This window comes from Choloepus didactylus, chromosome 12 (assembly GCF_015220235.1).
Source record: "Choloepus didactylus isolate mChoDid1 chromosome 12, mChoDid1.pri, whole genome shotgun sequence".
In the NCBI taxonomy this organism is placed as follows: domain Eukaryota; kingdom Metazoa; phylum Chordata; class Mammalia; order Pilosa; family Megalonychidae; genus Choloepus; species Choloepus didactylus.
The window spans coordinates 18,305,020-18,320,242 of NC_051318.1; the positions used below are offsets into that span (position 1 = coordinate 18,305,020).

At 37.5% G+C, this 15,223-nt stretch overlaps 1 protein-coding gene across 5 annotated transcripts in view; it reads left to right on the forward strand.

Moving 5' to 3' along the window:
- XPO4 (exportin 4) overlaps positions 1-15,223 on the forward strand; it is a 131,378-nt gene that overhangs the window by 99,569 nt on the left and 16,586 nt on the right. For all 5 annotated transcript variants that reach the window (XR_005211088.1, XM_037800003.1, XM_037800004.1 and 2 more), the window contains 6 exons: positions 5,289-5,448; positions 6,104-6,273; positions 7,107-7,281; positions 8,515-8,808; positions 9,829-10,009; positions 12,156-12,274. Coding sequence is in view for 4 of the 5 variants with exons in the window: in XM_037800003.1 (XP_037655931.1) it covers positions 5,289-5,448; positions 6,104-6,273; positions 7,107-7,281; positions 8,515-8,808; positions 9,829-10,009; positions 12,156-12,274 (1,099 nt within the window). In the remaining variant the exon portion in view is untranslated. The remainder of the gene's footprint in view (positions 1-5,288; positions 5,449-6,103; positions 6,274-7,106; positions 7,282-8,514; positions 8,809-9,828; positions 10,010-12,155; positions 12,275-15,223) is intronic.

Here is a 15,223-nt window from a genome sequence, read left to right on the forward strand (position 1 = left end):
AGGGACAGCAGAGCGCCTCAAATGAGATATTCACTTTAATCTTCCTAAATATTAATAGCGAAATATTCATTAATTCTTAAAGGTGAGATTTAGGAGGGGTGAACGTGGACTAAATGTGCTCCTAAAAGTAGAATTGAAAACAGCATTTTAAATTTCAGTACCTTTAACTTTAAATTAAATTTAGGTAGCAGGCAGAGATGTCAGTAGATAATAACGTTTTTTGTCAGTTGGAGAATCAGTAACTCTGACAGGGCTGGCTGTCCCTTTCATTCATTTTCTTTTAATGCAAAAATACCTGTGTATCATTTAAACTTGTGCATTAGAAAATATGACATTTTAAAATGTTGAAATATTAAGCTAATATCAAGGAAATAGTTGGGAATTTATTTCCTTTGTTATTACATTCTGTTGTTTGAAATAAAATATTGAAATGCTCTGTGGAAATAGTTTTCTCTTCCTTTTGGGATTACTGTAGGCATTAGATTTAGTATTGGTGGAAATCATTGCTTTTGGTGTGGGTCATGGTGAATGGTAATATCAAAGGCAGTTCATTTCAGGGTGCTGTCTTTGATTTATTCTCTGTCATATTACTTGCCTGGGAGTAGGATCAGGAATGCTTTCCTTGTAGTTTAAGGGCTTTTTCAATTTTTGCCAGTCCCAGGGATCCGTGTGGGAGCAAAACACTTTGGTATCTGAGAGCACAGACTATGGAGGGTTGAAGTGAGAGGGTTTGGACGAGAAATCCCATCGCCTGAGGATAAATATTTATTTGTCCAAAGATTTAATGTAAAATTGAATGGTATATTAGATAAATATCCCTTGTTCGATTTACCCCCCTCCCAAAAGTACTTCATATTACTTGAAGAAGAAATTATCATTTAACAAATAGTTGTTGAATATTTACTATGTACCAGGACTATTCTAGGTATTTGGGATACATCAGTGAACAAAACAGAAATTGCACCCCATTTAGAGCTCCATATGGAGGGAGAGAGATATTAAGTAAATGTTTCTATGTTAGAAGACAGTAAATACTGGGTAGAAATCCAAACAGGGTAAGGGTAACCAAGAGTACAGGCTTTAGGGATTGTTTGTAATTTCAAATAGTATAAGCCTTACTTAAAAGGTGACTTTTGATGTAAGACATGAAGTTGGTAAGGGAGTTGGCCATGAAGATACCTGGGGGACGAACATTCTAAACAGTGAACAACCAGTGCAAAGGCTCTAAGGCATGCCTGCTCTGTTCAGCAAACAGCAAGAATGCCATCGTGGGTTGAGCAGAGTGAGGTGGAATTTTGTAGAAGATGGAGTTAGAGAGAAAATGAAATTTGGTCTTTCGGCCTTTGTAAGGTTTGGCTTTTGTTCTGAGTGCAGTGAGGGTTCTGTGGTAGGGGTTAGAGCAAGAGAGTAACTTAGGTGTTTAAAAGGTTAGTCTGACTGCTGCATCAAGAACGAAATGTAGAGAGCAAAGATGAAAGGAGGGAGACCAGTAGTAGGCCACGAGAGAGGGTCCAGCTTCTCAGACCAGAATGCGAGTAGCAGGTGGGGAGAAGCTAGAGAAAGCTCTCTTTCACTTACTGTGCTGATTTTTGGTTTATGAAATGAAATGTCATCCAGGATTAACTTGGAAAGTATGGGAAGTTTTTATGGCTATCTGGAACATAAAATATGTTCAGATATGGTGCTTAAGAAATGAAAGCAGGATTGGGGAATCAACCTTGGGATATCAGCAATTAAAAGAATATTTTGTATAATTGTGCCTAAGAGCCTCCTCCCGAGTGCCTCTTTGTTGCTCAGATGTGGCCGTCTCTCTAGCTAAGCCAACTTGAAAGGTGAAATCAGTGCCCTCCCCGCTACGTGGAATCAGACACCCAGGGGAGTGAATCTCCCTGGCAACGTGGAATATGACTCCTGGGGAGGAATGTAGACCCGGCATTGTGGGATGGAGAACATCTTCTGGACCAAAAGGGGGATGTGAAAAGAAATGAAATAAACTTCAGTGGCAGAGAAATTCCAAAAGGAGCCGAGAGGTCACTCTGGTGGGCACTCTTATGCACCATATAGACAACCCTTTTTTGGTTCTAAAGAATTGGGGTAGCTGGTGGTAGATACCTGAAACTATCAAACTACAACCCAGAACCCATGAATCTTGAAGACAATTGTATAAAAATGTGGCTTATGAAGGGGTACAGGGGGATTGGGGGGGCCATGGGGATCACACTCCCCTTTGTCTAGTTTGTGGATGGATGAGTGGAAAGGTGGGGGAAGGAAGGAAACAAACAGACAAGGACGCCCAGTGTTTTTTTTTACTTTAGTTGCTCTTTTTCACTTTAATTATTATTCTGGTTATTTTTGTGTGTGTGGTAATGAGGGTGTCAGGGATTGATTTTGGTGATGAATGTACAATTATGTAATGGTACTGTGAACAATCGAATGTATGATTTGTTTTGTATGACTGTGTGGTATATGAATATATCTCAATAAAATGAATATTAAAAAAAAAAGAATATTTTGATATTTATTCAACTGCCTGATTGCCGAGATCTGAGTTTAGAGTGAAAGTCTGGTGAGAGTCATCTAGGAGCTCCTGGGTTCGCCCAGCCTGTGGCAGGGGAGGAGCCAGAAGAGGGCATCTAAACTGATTCCCAAGACTGGGTAACAGTTTGCAAGGTACTGGGGAAGGGCAAGGGCACTGTAGGCAGGGTCCACAGCATAGGCAAGGGCCTGGGAATGAGAGAGAGTAGGGCTCAGAGCAGGGGGAGTGTGATATGCTGCTGTGTATCCAGGGAGGGGAGGGTAGTGGCCAGGGTGGGTGAAAGGCAGGTGGAGAGGTGGGCTGGGCTAATGAGGTGGGAGTGAAAATGGGGAGAGAACTTGAAGCAGGGAAGTGGATGAATCAGATTGTTTTAGAAGGATTATACTATGGAAGATAGCTATAGATGTAAAGAGTGACAAGGCAAGCAAGCAAGCATTTTTGGCAGTACTGTTGGCAGTGGAGGTGGAAACAGGCAGATGGAGTTGAGGGGTGCTTCCGAGGTTGCTCTATAGGACTTTGCGATTGACTGAATACAGTAGTGAGGGGAGAGGAAGGAATCAAGAAAGGCTCCCAAGGAAGCCTCAAGTTTATCTTCCTGAGAACTGCCTTGGCATTCTTTCATTTAACTTTTCTCCCTCTTTATGAAAGAAAGGTAAAAGCTCTCCCTCATTCTGATTACTCTGATGAGTTGGCTGGAGTGTAAAAACCTTCATCATGCCAATCAAAGGACAGATGAAAATTGTTTGTTATTGACAGAGTGAGTAACTGAGTAATAGGAAGTTTTCAGTCCTTTGCATTAAATAAAAATCAAAGAGGGACCTAATCAAGTTGTCAGCTGATAGATTATATAAAATAATTTTTGAGTTAGAGCTCTGATTTTTGGCATGTAACTTGAAAGAAGTTCAAATAATTGGATGATATTGCCCCCCATTTATTTATGGGAACAAAGTTTTCTCAGTGCTTGGTATCTGTTGAAATGAAAAATAGAATAAAATAATGTTCAACCCTATTTATTCTAGCAGTAAATAATATTTATTCCCTAATACCCAAACTAACTGTGAAAAACAAAATGGTGTTACATTAATCTCATTAAGACATGCATAGACACTTATTTTTTATGTTTAATAATTTATAATTGTATTGTTTTGCTCAATTGCATAAGTATAACAAACTAAATCTAGAAGACATTTTTAAACAGTCTTATGATCATTGAAAAATTTTTAAAGTTGTATTTAAATTTATAAACTTGTATTTGTTTCAGAAAAATATATAGTTATGTCAGTAAAATATTTAAGCATAAAATTTATTATTTTATGATAGTGCTCTATGGGAGAGGTGAAATTGAAGTAAGTTTGAGACAAAGAAATGATGTAAAGTTTCCAACTGTTAGAGAAAAACTTGTTTATGGTTGTTTAAAATGGTTGATGGTGGGTATCAAAACATTATGATAATTAAATCCCAGTGTGTAAATGTAAAGGGTTAATGTAACCATTTCAGATTTTGTTACTTTGGAAATTATACCATTTGAAACTGTTTAATCTCATGGGAAATTTGGTACATCAACTTAAATGTATTGTGGGGTAGTTGGGTTTTTTTGTTATTGTTCACAAATACCCTGTAAAATAATTGTCAAAAATTTGAAATCTGGTAGTATAGAGAGTGTAGAGTTAAAAAACTAGGGGTTTTTACATAGAACCCTAAAACCTCTTGATTTTAAGAAGGTCTGAGGAAGAGGAGGCTGTAATAAAGTCTGGGAAATAGATTAGGGGAAATACAGGAAGAATGGGGACAGGAAAACTGAAGGGAAGAAATTACTTCCAAAAAAGGGAAGTGGTAAATAGTGTCAAGTATGTCTGAGGCATCAAGTTGGATAAAAAACTGAAACATGTCCATGAGATTTAATTACAAGGAGATAATTTCAGCCTTGTGAGAGCAGTGGAAAAAGTAATAGAAGCCAAACTTCAGGTGATTAGAATCCATGTCTTGGCAGTAATATTCACAAAATTCTTATACTGGTTATTTAATGGTTCTTTCAGGTCCATTTTTTGCTTCTTAGCCTTTTGGCTAAAGTCAAGTTAAATATATATATCACTTTTGATTACGTGTTCCCAGCCCATTCTCACTCCCAGAACAGACATTTTTACTTATCTGCAGTATTATGATATGTTATTGAAATCACACAGCCATATGAATTGTTTAGTGTAGGAAATGACAAGGTGTGCACTAGGTAGGGAATTTTTCTAGCAAGAAAATTATATTTTAAAATAAAAACATATCAAGTGTGTTTGAGAAGTAAGTAGGACTATCAGACAAAAATCGATATTCAAAACATTCTAAATAAGTCACTTCCCAGATCCTACACTCTAACATGACCATGATAAAAAACAAACAGCTAGCCATAGGATTTTTAAGTAGTGAAGGACTGCTGAAAGAATTTAGCATGTACTCTGAACATTTAATTTTATGTATTCATTTTCGTTATGAAAATTCTCTTTAGACTGTAATGCTAAGATTTGCACATGCACTTTTAAAACAGGTGTTGACTTTCTTCTTTTTCTTTGTCTTGTCCTGCTTCCTGAAAGGTCAGTAATAAAATGGGGCACATTGGTTTATAAACCATATTGGTGAAATTTTTAAGTATAGCCTGACCTAAATCCAGAGTTAAGAAACATAGAAGAACTTAAAAATAATATATGGTTAACCAACCAGTAAATAACTAAAAGAATATATGAATTCTGTTTTATATCTACAGGCTGTTATCTGCCATTCTAAGAGTTTCAGAAGTTGAATCTCGAGCAATAAGAGCAGATCTAACTCATCTACTAAGCCCCCAAATGGGGAAAGATATTGTTTGGTTTCTAAAACGCTGGGCAAAGACTTATCTCCTGGTGGATGAAAAACTGTATGATCAGGTCAGAATGTAAAACTGTTTTACTTTGTTTGGAATTTTGATGATAACTGTAGGAGTGGGTACATTTTTCTTGAAGATTTTTTATGAAATTATAACTGCTTGAAAACTTGAACATCTTTCATATTGAAGAGAACTGTGTGAATAGGTGCCATTTTAATCACTTCTTAGAGCACAGCATTTGATTCCGTTTATTTTAACAAATTTAAGTTAGAGATAACCATTTGGTGATGGGTTAATTTATGTTCTTTGTATTTGGTGTATATATCATCTTGGTGTGTTAATAACTTGAGAATAATGAAAGTAGGTAGGATAGTCACAATGGAAAATAGGAGAGGGTTGAGGATTTAATGGAAATGAATAATACATTTGTAAAATTGATGTGACATAAGCAGTACTTCGGATGCTAATTTCAGTTTGATTTTTTTTTTTAATGGGTTTTCTTTCAGCTGCTCTTTTTTTCTGACCTTCAAAAATTTGTGTTCTAGCTAGAAGGAAATAACTGAAATGGTAGAACTTAACCCGTAACATTTTTTGAAATTTGTTCTGTAACTTCTTGTTAAATTGTACTTTGAAAGTTATCACTTTTCTGTATACATGTTATATTTCACAAGGAAAAAGGTTAAAAAATAAAAAGCAAATTTGTGTTTTCTCTTAAGATAAGTCTGCCATTCAGTACAGCATTTGGAGCAGATACAGAGGGTTCTCAGTGGATTATTGGCTACCTCTTACAAAAAGTCATCAGTAACCTCTCAGTATGGAGTAGTGAACAGGACCTTGCAAATGACACCGTACAATTACTTGTTACTTTGGTTGAAAGAAGAGAAAGGTAAGCAAATTGTGGGAGGCATATTTGAGTGTGTGTGTATATTATGTGTGTGCATGTGTTAAACTTCATTTGGCTTTCTAGTGTAGTCTTTTCAACTGGCAAACAGTTGTATGGTCCTGAGTCCAGATAAACTGTACATTTTTTTGGAGCCCTGTGCTTTTAAAAATGATTTCATGCTGCTGATAAAAATGCAACTGGTGCTTTCCTAAGGGAAAATTGAGGATTGCTTTGACTGTTCCAGGGTTCAGCATTTAAGAACATTATGAGTAACACATAAATGTTACTTAGTAATTTCTAAATTTGAAAGCACTTTCATCTAGAATAATCTCATTTGGGTTTTCAGCCATTCTATTAGTATTATCCCAATTTTAAAGATGAGAAAAACTGATATTTAAACTGGAATGTTCCAAGGTAAAATTTTTAATGCTTTCTACAGCAAATTCTGGAAATGTTTTTATTTTTCTTAATACCTAAGAATATCGTTATTGTTACTATTGTTGGCTGCTGATTATTGGATCTTATACTGTGCTAGGCACTTCATATGCAGCATTGCATGTAAATATCACATTGTCTTAGCCCTGAGATTTAAGCCTGTTGTTATTCCTAGCATTATTCCCATTTTACAGATTAGGAAACTGATGATTAAGAGAGATTAAATATAATTTATGTAGTCATATAACTAGCGGGATTCGAGCACAGGCCTGTTTGATTCCAAAAGTCTGTATCAAGTTTACTATACTCATGTTACAAAATTAATTAGATCCAGTTGCTTTCAATGTTTGTTTTGTTAGTGTACATTTAATAATCTTATGTTTTATTATTTCTACCTATAGGGCAAATTTAGTAATTCAGTGTGAGAACTGGTGGAATTTAGCTAAGCAGTTTGCAAGACGAAGTCCGCCTCTTAATTTCTTGTCGAGTCCTGTGCAGAGGACACTGATGAAGGCCCTAGTTTTAGGAGGTTTTGCACACATGGACACAGAGACCAAACAGCAGTATTGGACAGAGGTAACTGTCCCCTCTATTTTGAGTGCATCCTCTTGTATATCCCTGTAATTGCTTGATCTACTGTTATGAAATAATGTATGGAGACTTAAGTATATTAGTAATAGCTTTTCTGATATTTTCCTTCCTAATGAATAGATTAAAGCTTATTATTTTACAAGTATTAACTTATGTTTGTCCATACCTACTTATGTGGTAATGTTGAATATTATCATGTGTTCTGCCATTTAGGCAGTTTCTCCAACTCATCATTACACTGCTACAGAAATTCTTTTCCTCAAATGAAAGCCTTAACTTCTATTAATTCTTCCTTAAAAACCAGTGAAGCATTCCCCTGTCTTGAACGAGGAGATGCAGGTTAACCACCATGGACACATTGCTTTATATAATAAGATTTAAATTGGGGACCAAGAGTTACACTTCTTTATAGGTTGTCAGCCTGTATTCCTTGAGTGGAATGCTTTTAATGTCTGGGAACTGGGCAACCATCTGTGACTTCAGAACCAAAATGAAACCAAGATGACTTTATATTTCTAGTTTAAACAATTGTACTATCATATAGATGGCTTTAAATAGAATTAAGACATTATCTTCATGAATATGAGTACTCACACTTTTTCTAGGGTAGGAGTGACTATCTGAAGTAACATTCTATGCCAAGAGGAATTGGGGAAAGGGAAATAAAACAGACAGGAACTTTGTGTCGGTCTTGACATTGTAGAGCAGAGGTTGGCAAACTATACCTCACAGGCCAAATCTGGCCTGCTGTCTGCTATTGTGAATAGTGTGTTTTGAGACATAGTCATGCTCAGTTGTTTACAGATCATCTGTAGCTGCTTCTACCCTACAAATGCAGAATTGAATAGTTGGGACAGAGATTGTAGGCCTGCAGAGTCTAAGATATTTCTCGATCCCTGCCGTAGAGGCTTGATTTCTTTAGCAGCCCCCACCGTCCCGCTAGCCATTTGGAAAGCATTGGAAAGGTATAGTGGAGTCCTCTGAAGGGCACTGAAGAAATAGCATTCAGTAATTTGTGTGTCCTTTCTTTTAATGTATGTCAGATATTATGATAACCCTCAAAATGGGGTTTGTAAAATTTTGGTTCAAATGTGCTTTATTTCCTGTGCTTGTCCTGCTGCCAACAATTAGATATTTTTTAAAGTGAATATGTACCCAAGTTGAAGAAATAAAGCTGATGAATTGAACTTTTAGAAAATTCATGCTTTATTTTTATAGGTTCTTCAGCCACTTCAGCAGCGATTCTTAAGAGTAATAAATCAGGAAAACTTCCAGCAGATGTGTCAGCAAGAGGAAGTCAAGCAGGAAATCACTGCCACGTTGGAGGCGCTCTGTGGCATTGCCGAGGCTACCCAGATAGACAATGTAGCAATCCTTTTTAATTTTTTAATGGACTTCCTTACCAATTGCATTGGATTGATGGAAGTTTACAAAAATACCCCAGAGACTGTAAATCTCATAATAGAAGTTTTTGTTGAAGTTGCACATAAACAAATATGCTATCTGGGAGAGGTAAGCAGTTTCTGATTTTATTCCTTTAGGATTAAAATTTTTTTAAGCTATCATAAAATAATAGATACTTCAAATGTAATAACTTATCTGAAATAATATTTTTGTTCCTCCAAAAGACTTTTAGGAAAGACTGATTTCAAAAGAACTCATAATTCAAAGAAAGGTAGAGTGAATGAATATAAATTCTCACCCTGAAAAATGTTAATAATCAATAACTTCTCTTAGCTAATATCTTTCAGTCAAGCTCATTTTCAAAGGAGAAATATGCAAAACAGATTTTGATAGAAATTTTTAACTAGTTTCTCTGTGGTAGAACTCTAGGGCCTAAAATTTAAAATTGGCATTTTATGTTTGTTTTGTAAGTCATATGAATGTTAAGACACAAAATTTTCATATGTTCAGGAAGAAAAGGTGTATTATCTTTGTTGCATTATATAATTTTAAATAGCTGTTTTAAAATAGCCTGGAAGGAATGTATTTGTATTTATTATCAGATTATCATATAACCATTTAATATGGGTTGCTTATTTGTAAAATGTTTTTGTTAGGTCAGAGGAACCTGACCAAAAGTAAGGTGGTATTTTATAAATATTACTGTCACAGATGCATTAATGAGTGGGCAGACCAGCTAGAATGTATTCTATGTTTAAAACCACTATTTGGTACTCTGTGCTTTTTTAAACCTTGAAATAATAGGTGTTATGCACAAAGTTGAATGGCAGAAGTAAAGCAGTTCTGTTGCTAAAATCTTATTGTCTCTGGTATGTATTATTGAGTGAAGAAAAATTTGGATGTCAGATTTTATTTTTAGAAAACTTGTGCTAATATTTTAAACATATCTGTAATCTTAATGCAAGATTTTGCCTTATTGTAAATGTTTGAATACAGTTTAAAACAAGTATTAGAGCTACTATTGGAATTCAGAATAAATTTATTTAGAGTATAATTTTAAATTTCTTTAATATCTATATTTCTCAACTACGTTTACCTTGAAACATATTTATGTGTGCTTTCTTACAGTCCAAAGCTATGAACTTATATGAAGCCTGCCTTACTTTGTTGCAAGTATATTCTAAGAATAATTTAGGGAGGCAAAGAATAGATGTTACAGCAGAGGAAGAACAGTACCAAGACCTGCTTCTCATCATGGAGCTTCTTACTAACCTCCTATCAAAAGAGTTCATCGATTTCAGTGATACTGGTATGGGGCATTGTGGTGGTTTTTAAACTTTGTTTTATGGGTATTGTTGGTGTTGTCATTGTTTTTATTAAAGCAAAGGTATGTTTTCTTTAAGTGAAATCCCATGAGGAAGGTCAGTTTACAAAATAGACAAAAAATAAATCTCTTTGGTTGAAGTGAGGGTGGTGAACCAACAGCCCTTCCTGCTTGGCTTTCCTCTGTGAATAATAATAATAATAATGATAATAATGATGATGATATCTTACATTTTTTGAGTTTTTATTAAATGCCAGGCAGTGTTCATTCTTATCATGATGAAGTAGGTACCATTGTTATACTCATTTACAGTTGAGGAAACTGGAGCAGAGCTATGTTAAGTAACTTGCCCACAGATATTTGCTGGTAGGTTGCAGGACTGGAATTCACATCCAGCATGTGATTCCAGAACATACCCTTCACAATTACTCTGTGTTGACTATTCCTCTACCTCCTCTGAGGCGCCCACACCAGAAAACCTACCACTTCATGGAGTGCAGCCTGGGAACCCCTTTGGGGTGGGAAACACTGACCTCTAGAATTGACAGGCCACTCTGAAGACCTAGCCCAATAGCTCATCGACAGCCTGAACTTAGGGAAGTCATTCAGCCTACCTGTGCCTTCACTTACGAGAAAAATGGGCTTGATAATAAGTACCTTTCAAAATGTTTTAAGCATCAGCCATAAAGTATCTAGTTAGCATGGTGCCTGCACTCACTTGGCAAAAGATAGTTGTTATCACAGGTAAGAACCTAATTAGAAATTAAAACCTCATTTACTTGTATAGTTTTCCTGCACTTTCCTCTCAAACCACTGCCATCTTACCTTAAAACAAAATAGGTCCCTTGTTTTATAAGAGAAAAATGAATCTTACCTTGAGTTTCTTTTCATATATTGTGCAGACCTTGGTATAGTAAACACTTTTGACTGCTTCCTTATAGGATTTTTTTTCAAAGATGGGTGCTCTAGCATCTCAGTTTATCATTGCTCCCAACAGATGGTTGTTCTTTCTCTGCTTCCTTTAATGATTCACTCGCTCTAATTACTTCACAACAGTTTTGAAAATATCTGCCCTTTGCTAAGCACTTATGAACTCATAGTGTAAAAGCTTTATTTCTCCTGGCAGTTAACTAAGACTACCTAGGTGAAATAGTTTGGCAAATGCAGTTCTACACTTTTCCTCACTGAGCTCAATCTTTACCAAAGCTTTGCCACACTCTGCCTCCAGGCCCAGCGCCGCATCCAGGGTCATTCCATATCCAGTGGGTCCTTTAGGTAGGGGCTTCTTAATCAGAGGTTCTTATACTTTGTGCTGAGTTCTTAACTTTTATAAATCACATGTCCTTTAAAAACCTGAGGTACTTTTAGACCCTCTCTTCTGGAAATGTATATTATACCAATCCCCAAATTTTCACCTACACTATTAGCTGTTTCATGGACCCGTGCAAGTCTTCTATAGTCTTCCCAGGGCTGTAAGAACCCCACGTTAGGAACCCTGTACCCAGAGTAACATGTGGCTCAGTGTTCAGAGCTTGAGCTAGGACATACGTACATTTAGGTGATTTACTGTCACAACACCCAGCTCCCTTCCCAGACCTACTAACTCTAGAAATCCATTATTTTAACAAAATTCCTCAGATGTTTCTGATGTGCTACCAGGTCTAGAAAGTACTGTCTTATGCACTTTCAGAATAACTTTTCCTGAAATAATAATTTTATTATATTTTACAATTATTTAAATACTACAGTAGATTCCACCATTGGGCAGTATATAATAAAAGAAAGGAGATGGGGCAGTCCACATTTCCAGAATATTCTATAATCTTCTTAAAGGGAGAGATTATAATAGAAATATACACTTAGAAATAGGATGATGGTGGCTCTTGCCAGTTTATGCAGCCTCCTCTCCTCCTCCTGCCTTTTTTTTTTTTTTTTTTTAAACTTTATATTTTGAAATGCTTTCAAACTTATAGGAACAGTGGCAAGAGTTGTCAGACTTCTTTATTATCCACTAATGGGTTTATTTTGGCTTTGGGGCTTGAATGTCTTTTCACTTTCAGAAGTGATTTATTCAACTTTATAGATTTATTGATGTTACAGATGTAAGACTGCATTATTTTTATTTTGATAGATGAAGTGTTTAGAGGACATGAGCCAGGTCAAGCAGCAAACAGATCGGTATCAGCTGCTGATGTTGTTTTGTATGGAGTGAACCTAATTCTGCCCTTGATGTCACAAGATCTTTTGAAGGTAATTAAAGAAAGTAAATGTGAGCATTAAAACTATATATGCTTGGGACTATCGCGGAGGCGGGGCAAGATGGCAGACTGGTGAGCTGTATGTTTTAGTTACTCCTCCAGGAAAGTAGGTAGAAAGCCAGAAACTGCGTGGACTGGACACCACAGAGCAATCTGACTTTGGGCATACTTCGTACAACACTCATGAAAATGTGGAACTGCTGAGATCAGCGAAATCTGTAAGTTTTTGCAGCCAGGGGACCCGCACTCCTCCCTGCCAGGCTCAGTCCCGTGGGAGAAGGGGCTGTCAGCTCCGGGAAGGAGAAGGGAGAACTGCAGTGGCAGCCCTTATCGGAAACTCATTCTACTGATCCAAACTCCAACCATAGATAGACTGAGACCAGACACCAGAGAATCTGAGAGCAGCCAGCCCAGCAGAGAGGAGACAGGCATAGAAAAAAACAACACGAAAAACTCCAAAATAAAAGCGGAGGATTTTTGGAGTTCTAGTGAACATAGAAAGGGGAACGGTAGAGCTTAGGCCCTGAGGCTCATATGCAAATCCCGAAGAAAAGCTGATCTCTCTGCCCTGTGGACCTTTCCTTAATGGCCCTAATTGCTTTGTCTCTTAGCATTTCAATAACCCATTAGATCACTGAGGAGGGCCCTTTTTTTTTTTTTTTTTTTTTAATCCTTTTTTCTTTTTCTAAAACAATTACTCTAAGAAGCCCAATACAGAAAGCTTCAAAGACTTGCAATTTGGGCAGGTCAAGACAAGAGCAGAACTAAGAGAGCTCTGAGACAAAAGGCAATAATCCAGTGGCTGAGAAAATTCACTAAACACCACAACTTCCCAAGAAAAGGGGGGTATCCGCTCACAGTCATCATCCTGGTGGACAGGAAACACTCCTGCCCATCGCCAGCCCCATAGCCCAGAGCTGCCCCACACAACCCAGTGTGACGGAAGCGCTTCAAATAACAGGCACACACCACAAAACTGGGCGTGGACATTAGCCTTCCCTGCAACCTCAACTGATTGTCCCAGAGTTGGGAAGGTGGAGCAGTGTGAATTAACAAAGCCCAATTCAGCCATCATTTCAGCAGACTGGGAGCCTCCCTGCGCAGCCCAGCAGCCCAGAACTGCCCTGGGGGGACGGCACTCACCTGTGACATACCACAGTCATCCCTCAACAGAAGACCAGGGGGTGCAGAGCCTGGAAGAGGGGCCCACTTGCAAGTCTCAGGAGCCATACGCCAATACCAAGGACTTGTGGGTCAGTGGCAGAGACAAACTGTGGCAGGACTGAACTGAAGGATTAGACTATTGCAGCAGCTTTAAAACTCCAGGATCACCAGGGAGATTTGATTGTTACAGCCATCCCCCCATCCTGACTGCCCAGAAACACCCCCCATATACAGGGCGGGCAACACCAACTACACACGCAAGCTTGGTACACCAATTGGAGCCCACAAGACTCACTTCCCCACTCACCACAAAGGCAAAGCAGGGGAGAACTGGCTTGTGGAGAACAGGTGGCTCGTGGACGCCACCTGCTGGTTAGTTAGAGAAAGTGTACTCCACGAAGCTATAGATCTGATAAATTAGAAATAAGGACTTCAGTTGGTCTGCAAATCCTAAAAGAACCCTATCAAGTTCAGCAAATGCCAAGAGGCCAAAAACAACAGAAAATTATAAAGCATATGAAAAAACCAGACGATATGGATAACCCAAGCCCAAGCACCCAAATCAAAAGACCAGAAGAGACACAGCACCTAGAGCAGCTACTCAAAGAACTAAAGATGAACAATGAGACCATAGTACGGGATACAAAGGATATCAAGAAGACCGTACAAGAGCATAAAGAAGACATTGCAAGACTAAATAAAAAAATGGATGATCTTATGGAAATTAAAGAAACTGTTGACCAAATTAAAAAGATTCTGGACACTCATAGTACAAGACTAGAGGAAGGTGAACAACGAATCAGTGACCTGGAAGATGACACAATGGAAAATGAAAGCATAAAAGAAAGAATGGGGGAAAAATTGAAAAACTCGAAACGGACCTCAGGGATATGATAGATAATATAAAACGTCCGAATATAAGACTCATTGGTGTTCCAGAAGGGGAAGAAAAGGGTAAAGGTCTAGGAAGAGTATTCAAAGAAATTGTTGGGGAAAACTTCCCAAATCTTCTAAACAACATAAGTACACAAATCATAAATGCTCAGTGAACTCCAAATAGAATAAATCCAAATAAACCCACTCCGAGACATATTCTGATCACACTGTCAAACACGGAAGAGAAGGAGCAAGTTCTGAAAGCAGCAAGAGAAAAGCAATTCACCACATACAAAGGAAACAGCATAAGACTAAGTAGTGACTACTCAGCAGCCACCATGGAGGCGAGAAGGCAGTGCCACGATATATTTAAAATTCTGAGTGAGAAAAATTTCTAACCAAGAATACTTTACCCAGCAAAACTCTCCTTCAAATTTGAGGGAGAGCTTAAATTTTTCACAGACAAACAAATGCTGAGAGAATTTGCTAACGAGACCTGCCCTACTGGAGATACTAAAGGGAGCCCTACAGACAGGGAAGGAAAGAAAGGACAGAGAGACTTGGAGAAAGTTTCAGTACTAAAGAGATTCGGTATGGGTACAATAAAGGATATTAATAGACAGAGGGGAAAAATATGACAAACATAAACCAAAGGGTAAGATGGCTGATTCAAGAAATGCCTTCACGGTTATAACGTTGAATGTAAATGGATTAAACTCCCCAATTAAAAGGTATAGATTCGCAGAATGGATCAAAAAAAATGAACCATCAATATGTTGCATACAAGAGACTCCTCTCAGACACAGGGACACAAAGAAACTGAAAGTGAAAGGATGGAAAAAAATATTTCATGCAAGCTACAGCCAAAAGAAAGCAGGTGTAGCAATATTAATCTCAGATA